General features: G+C 48.9%; 1 protein-coding gene across 1 annotated transcript; it reads left to right on the forward strand.

The window, feature by feature from the left end:
- The first annotated feature begins 894 nt into the window (after positions 1 to 894).
- LOC114604561 (olfactory receptor class A-like protein 1) lies at positions 895 to 3,663 on the forward strand. The gene has a single exon (XM_028744776.2). It carries the CDS (start codon positions 1,232 to 1,234, stop codon positions 2,192 to 2,194), a length of 963 nt encoding a protein of 320 aa, XP_028600609.2. The 5' UTR covers positions 895 to 1,231; the 3' UTR covers positions 2,195 to 3,663.
- The last annotated feature ends 3,662 nt before the right edge of the window (positions 3,664 to 7,325 follow it).

A 7,325-nucleotide genomic window follows, 5' to 3' on the forward strand; every position in this document is an offset into this window, starting at 1 on the left:
ATTATGCACGGACGTATTCCTTAAAGACCTACCCATGTCTTTTTTTATAAGAAAAGAAAGGAAAACAGCTTTGGATGGTGCAAATGAGAAGGGAGGCACACCCTCCATTGACCACTTTTTGACTTTTTAAACTGTGTTTTTGCAAGGAAACGGACGGGGCAGGACCAGCCCGTAGCATCTCTCCAATTGGGCAGTGTAACTGAGAAGAGAGAAACAGCAGGGAATTTTTGTGCTTAACCCTCCCCCCACCCACCGTTTCTCCACCCCCAAATCTCTTTCCACCTGCTGTACCTTTCAAAAGGTGTGTTTACGAGAAAGCGGAGCGGACAGGATTAAACCTAGGTAGTAGCAGTCTGTGGGGCAGGGCGGAATTAGAAATCTGCCCCCTACCTTGGCGGGGCATCAGTGACGTTGGGGAGAGAGGACTAGCCCACTCAGGAAGCAGGATGAGGCAGCTGCACCGGGCAGCAGATCTGGACCCCCTGTGAAAGGTGGCAGATCTGTCTGCTGCTGCCTCTGCCATTGCCAGCTCCTCCTCTTCCAATTCGACAATTCTACATTTCTGTGTATATACAGCTCGCTAGCTAGATCTTGAATGCTGCAAATCTCCTTCTTTGCACTTGCAGAATGGAGGGTGAATTCAAAGCGGCATAAATTAGAGTGAGCGGTGCATTGAGTACATAACACAGGGCCAGTCAACATGGTGTTGTGCAGATGTGGTGGGCTACACCTCCCACCACCCCTAACCATTGGCCACGCTGGTTGGGGCTGGTGCCAACTGAAGTCCGACATCGCCTGATGGGCATCCCTTCGGCTAACACCCCTCCCCCAGCGCATCTGAAAGTTGTTTTGGCCATGTATACGGCCTCGTGTTCCCTCCTGCATCCTGCTCCCTCCCTCGGTTTCCTCCCTGCCTTGGCACATTTCTTATCAGCCCCTGGCTAATCTACTTTACACCTGACCCTTTTCAGCAAAATAAGATAACAAGCCTTATGCAAATAGCAGAGTAATCATGTCCCCAGTGGGAGTGCGCCAGGAGAAGTTGTGCCCATATAAAAGAACACCCGGATCTCATGAGCAGGGGGGAAATCGCCTTCCGGACACCTGCCTTTGATAGGGTTGAAAAAGGAGCTGGTGTCCTGTGTCAGACCGGAGAGCTACCGAAAGGAAGCCAAACAAAGAAACGAGGTGTCTGGAACCCGGTAATGTGCGTGCGAGACCCTGCCTCACCATGGTGCATGATCTCATGTTCACGACATCCATCCTTATGTACCTGTCGTCCTTCGTCGGCATGGTCGGAAACCTCATTGTCCTTTTTGCCTTCATCAGCAACGCCATCCGGCACAAATCGCTGCAGCCTCTGGACCGCATCATTGTCAACATGTCCCTGGTGAACTTCCTCCTCTGCTGCTACAAGGCCATCCCGGGGCTCCTTATCTTCAGCAGCACCAAGGTGTTTGGAGAACTGGGCTGCAGGATCCTGCTCTACACGTACCACACCCTGAGGCTGATCAGCATCTGGTCGGTGGAGAACCTGAGCTTCCTGCACCTCATCAAGATCCGTCGGCCCAGCTACCGGTGGTCCAAGTTCATTTACCGGCACCAGGGCAAGTACGTCAACAGCACCCTGGCCGGGTGTTGGATAGTCAGCATCTTCTTACAGATACCTTACTTGCAGTATGAGAAGACGGCAGGCAGAAGGAACAAGACCATCGCCTACCTGGCGACCTCAACCTGCTTAAGGTCCACAGGGAGCTTCGCCATGAAGTTCACCACATATGCCTCGGTTAGTTTGGACCTCGTCTTCGTTATCCTGGTCATCGTCCTCAATGTCTTCATCATCGACCTTCTCTGCAAGCACAACCGGAAAGTGAAAGCGGCTTCTTCGGTCACCAGCGGCAGCTGGAACAAGCACACTGCCCAGGCCACGAAAGTCTTGCTCTCCTTGCTGTCCATATACGTGGTCTGCTGGATCTCCAACGACATGGTCTGGATCGCCATCGCCTCGGGGTACATCAAGAGCAGCTTCGAAAATAGCGTCCTCAGCGCCCTCTACGGCATCCTGTCTTCCGTTTATTACTCGGCCAGCTCATACGTTGTGGTATTTGGCTACAGGAAGGTCCGGGAGTACCTGGTGGAAGCCTGCTGGTGTCTGAGGTGCACCAGGCAAACCATGGTTGAGAACCTGTCCTAGGAGGATGTCCCCCACAGATGGTGGCCAAGTCCAGCTGCCTTGCCCAAACTCACAAAAGGCTGTTCCTCCATGGGGAAGGAAGCCACAACCTGAGAGAAAACAGATCACAGTTTGGGAGCCAATGTTCCTTCAGAATATCAGCTATTCATCTCCTGGATCTTGACCAGTTAATGTGTTCAGCATCCTCGTTGGTGGGAAAGGATGCCAGAAGACTCCACAAGGAGGATGGCAGCCAGATGGGCATGGAGAACTCATAATTGTTGCACTGGATTCTGGTTTTATGTCGCTGCCTCCAGTTCTTCTACGCAGGTTACAATTATGGTTATTATTCTTTTGATATCTCACCTTCCACCTTGAGGTTACATCTCAGATTTCAGGGAAGCAGGGCGGCCACCTCCTGACCACCTTTGATCATTCTAGCTAGCCATGTAAATGGATGTGAGAAGAGAGGAAGGGGACATGCAAGGCAGACAGGATCAGAATACTGGGGAGACAGAAGTCAAGCAGCGGCAATTAGCCCAGGGAAGAGGGGAGCATGCAGAAAACATAGCCTAAACCAGGGGCGGGCAGATGTCAGGCTCCTGGGATGCCCTTTATCCTTTTACTTCATACCCGAGATCTACCAACCCGAGCCGGGTACACATAGCTGTCAACTTTTCCCTTTCTTAAAGGGAAATTCCCTTATTCTGAATAGGATTCCTCGCAAGAAAAGGGAAAAGTTGACAGCTATGCAGGTACAGAATGAAAGAGCAGGGCGTCTGTGAGTTGAGGCATTTGTTTTCAACAACAGAACCGAGCACACAATTCTTTCTCACCATTGCTCTCTTCATTTCACTAGCTAAACAGAGGTGGAGTGTGGTCATTCCATTGGTGCCACTGTTGTAACAATTGAGAGTCGGAAACTCTGGCCACCCCGTTCCGAAGGTGGGAAAGGTGAGAGGCGGGGAAGGAGCGTGTGGTGTGGGATGGGGACTGGAACTGGCAGTTTTGCGGCCCTGTGTGCGAGGAGGAATGGCCAGAAAGGAAGGCAAGGATTGGAGGAGGGAAATGGAAAACTCAGAGAAATTGGTTGGTGTTGTTTTCCCAGTACAGAGTTCCAACTCTGTGTTGACCACCATGGACAGCATCCAAGGGTCCTTTGAAGGAGAGCAATTTTAGATTTATTCTTCTGGAGGCTCTGCTCCACCTGCTGAAATATTGGTAACCTCCCTCAAACCATTTACTGTTGTATGTTTCCAATGTCCCTGTTTATCAGGGAGGGGCTCGATTGCCTGGGCAGCAATATCTGAAGAAACATTCTCTCCATTCGGTCTCCGTTTTGGCTTTTTGGACATACCTTGCTATTAAAAAAGTTTCCAGTGTTAGGATTCAGGAGTGGTCGTTCTTCAGGGTTTGCCCCTTGGGAGCTAAATCTCTGACTGGAGATGAGGGTGTGGGGGTGTACGAACACATCTTTTTCCCAACGCACCTACGTGTAAAGGAGGGCATAAGGACATTAAGGTGTAAAGGTAAAGGGACCCCTGACCATTAGGTCCAGTCGTGGACGACTCTGGGGTTGCAGCGCTCATCTTGCTTTATTGGCCGAGGGAGCCGGCGTACACCTTCCAGGTCATGTGGCCAGCATGACTAAGCCACTTCTGGCGAACCAGAGCAGCCCACGGAAACGGCGTTTACCTTCCCGCCAGAGCAGTACCTGTTTATCTACTTGCACTTTGATGTGCTTTTGAACTGCTAGGTTGGCAGGAGCAGGGACCGAGCAACGGGAGCTCACCGCGTCACGGGGATTCGAACCGCCGACCTTCTGATCGGCAAGCCCTTGGCTCTGTGGTTTAACCCACAGCGCCACCCACGTCCCACATTAAGGTGTAACGGAGCACAAGTATTCCTGTTATACCCAACGGCTTATTTCAAACTGTTGGGAATGCTACAAGCCAGCCTGTTGCAAAGAAATGAATGCCTAAGAATAGCCAAAGGCACACCCAACCAAGCAGCCTGTTTCTCCCAGTGGCTGGACGAACGGTTGACCAAACCAGCAATGGGCAGAGCCAGGGAGAAGCCGGATGGGACAATTAATGGAAATGCTACGTTTGCACAGTGGTCTAGTTTTTGCACACACGTGTCTCTATCCTTCATCAGGACAAGTCAGAGGCGTGATCAGAACTCAGGGACGCGTTTTCATCCACTCAAGGAGGATGGAAACATGGGTGGGTGAGGGGGGATTGGGGGTCTAGGGGGCTTGCAAGGGGATGTTGCTTTGGTTTCAAACATTGCAAGTTTTGGATGGGATGGATTGTTTCAGGAGGTGGCAGAGGGATGTTTCCAGATTTGTTTGGCAGGGCAAGAAGCCTCGAGTAAAATTTAAGATATTGACTGATGCCAAAGAAGGTGGATTTGCCCTGCCAGACCTTAAACTTTGTTGTGAACCAGCTGCTTTTTGCTGGCTGAGAGAATGGCTGCTTCTTGAAAACACTGAAGTGTTGGAGAATGGCAGATGAAGTTGATGGACTATATGGAATTGGCGGAAATGACTGGCAAAATCCGAGACCAGGGAGAAGAGTCGGTGGAAGAAGACTGGAAAAAGTTTAAAGACTACAGAAATATTGTAAAATTAATGAATGTTAGAAGAATGTTGGAATGAAGTTATATGGCTTTAGTAGAAATGTTATAAGGAATTAAGTATAAATAGATTAATAGAATATTAAAGGAAAAAATAAGGCTAGAATGTGTTAAGATAATTATAGGATAGAAAACAGAGGAAGATGGAAAGGAATTGCTGAAACAATTAACAGAAGTGGAATACAAAAAGGGAGGTGTGAGGATGTCGTTGGAAATAAGTGAATGAAAGATAAGATACTGAAAATGTTTGAGGTGTTTTAAACTGTTTTTGTTTGTTTTTGTTCTGTTTTGTTAGTTTAATGTGTTAGTGTTATGTAGTGTTTTTGTATTGTATTGTTCTTTTTTTTGTAGTGTTTAAATGGTTGGAAAAGTAATAAATATTATCAAAAAAAAATATAGGGGGCAGATTGAAAGGCCTGGAGGGCCCCTTTTGGCCCACAGGCCTGAGATTCTCCATCCCTGTCCTCCAAGAGGCCTACAGGCTGGACGTTGACTCCAGCAGTAACTGACTGTCAAGGGTCATAGAGTTTCACAGGAGCTTGCCAGTCAGTAACCGCAGAGATGGTGTCCTCACCAATATCCCAAGAGAGGGAGCTCAGTTGCAAGAGCTACAGCTAAGTGATGGTGCCCTCCAGGCCACCTGTCTCACACAGCTGCTAGGTAGGAGAATAGCCTAGGTGGTGTGTGAGAGAGAGAGAGCTGGAAGCAGGCTGGAAACACAGCGATATGCTTGCTCTTTGCTGGACCCAAAGCAGTGACTGATGGAGAAGCAAGATCTCTGTTTTGTGGGCACCTCCATCATATGCTCAGGTTGTACATAGGTGTAAATAAGATGCCTGGTATACCTGAAGGAGCTTCTCCACCCCCATCATTCAGCCCTCCAGCTCCGAGGGCCTTCTGGCAGTTCCCTCACTGCGAGAAGCAAAGCTACAGGGAACAAGGCAGAGGGCCTTCTCGGTAGTGGCGCCCGCCCTGTGGAATGCCCTCCCATCAGATTCCAAGGAAATAAACAACTATCTGACTTTTAGAAGACATCAGAAGGCAGCCCTGTTTAGGGAAGTTTTTAATGTTAGATGTTTCGTTGTGCTTTTAATATTCTGTTGGGGGCCAGCCAGATGGGTGGGGTATAAGTAATAATTTATTATTATTATTATAAAACCATATATCCTAAAGACACCACAGTCTCTGCTGATTTTCATTCCGAGGAAATCAAACTTGTAAAAGCGCCTAGAACGCCCCGGAGCCTCTCTCTGCTCAGAGATTGGGGTGATGTGTAACAGTAGAGACTTCTTGGTACCTTTAAAGCAACTCTCAGCCCTGACGCCTTGCCTTTGGAACTTCAAAACGGGAGTCCCGGGTTGGTTTCCCTGCTTGATATGAGAACCCTACGTAAGCAACACACCCACTCCTGCCGACCGACTGAACAAGGCATTATCTGGGGGAAAGCGAGTTCTCCTTTCCAAAGGCGAAGGGAGGCAGGTAAACATTTGCCTGCAATCAGCTGAAGGCAAATGAACAGCTCCAAGCATCGACAATCTGCCTGGAACACGGGAACAAAAGCTCACCGCGTAACTGACCCTTCGGCGTCAAAGTGCTCGTGTTTGGTTATCTTGCAAAGCGCGGGGGGGGTGCGAGGGAGAGGCACAGTTTTCAGAGGCTGCGTTGAGAATGTCCAAGAGTAGTGAAAGTGGAAAAATCCAAAGAACTAAAACAGAGTGGGGTAAATTGGCTAGAATATCACCAGCTAACAGCAACGTTCGAGAAGGATAAAACAATCAAAGGGTTTTGATTTTTAAAAATTCAGTATGGGAAAAGGAAATATAATACAATAATCAAAAGACTATCTCAAAAATCTACAAATGGTTAAAGGTAAAGGTAACGGGACCACTGACCATTAGGTCCAGTCGTGGCCGATTCTGGGGTTGTGGCGCTCATCTCCCTTTATTGGCCGAGGGAGCTGGCGTACAGCTTCTGGGTCATGTGGCCAGCATGACTAAGCCGCTTCTGGCGAACCAGAGCAGCACACGGTTACCTTCCCGCCAGAGCGGTACCTATTTATCTACTTGTACACTGACATGCTTTCGAACTGCTAGGTTGGCAGGAGCTGGGACTGAGCAACGGGAGCTCACCCCATTGCGGGGTTTCATAGACTCATAGAATCATAGAGTTGGAAGAGACCACATGGGCCATCGAGTCCAACCCCCTGCCAAGCAGGAAACACCATCAGAGCACTCCTGACATATGGTTGTCAAGCCTCTGCTTAAAGACCTCCAAAGAAGGAGACTCCACCACACTCCTTGGCAGCAAATTCCACTGTCGAACAGCTCTTACTGTCAGGAAGTTCTTCCTAATGTTTAGGTGGAATCTTCTTTCTTGTAGTTTGGATCCATTGCTCCGTGTCCGCTTCTCTGGAGCAGCAGAAAACAACCTTTCTACCTCCTCTATGTGACATCCTTTTATATATTTGAACATGGCTATCATATCACCCCTTAACCTCCTCTTCTCCAGGCTAAAC

This window comes from Podarcis muralis, chromosome 9, assembly GCF_964188315.1.
Source record: "Podarcis muralis chromosome 9, rPodMur119.hap1.1, whole genome shotgun sequence".
Lineage (NCBI taxonomy): Eukaryota > Metazoa > Chordata > Lepidosauria > Squamata > Lacertidae > Podarcis > Podarcis muralis.

Coding starts and splice junctions, on each gene's coding strand:
- LOC114604561 (XM_028744776.2), top strand. CDS start 1,232: ATGGTGCATGATCTCATGTTCACGACATCCATCCTTATGTACCTGTCG.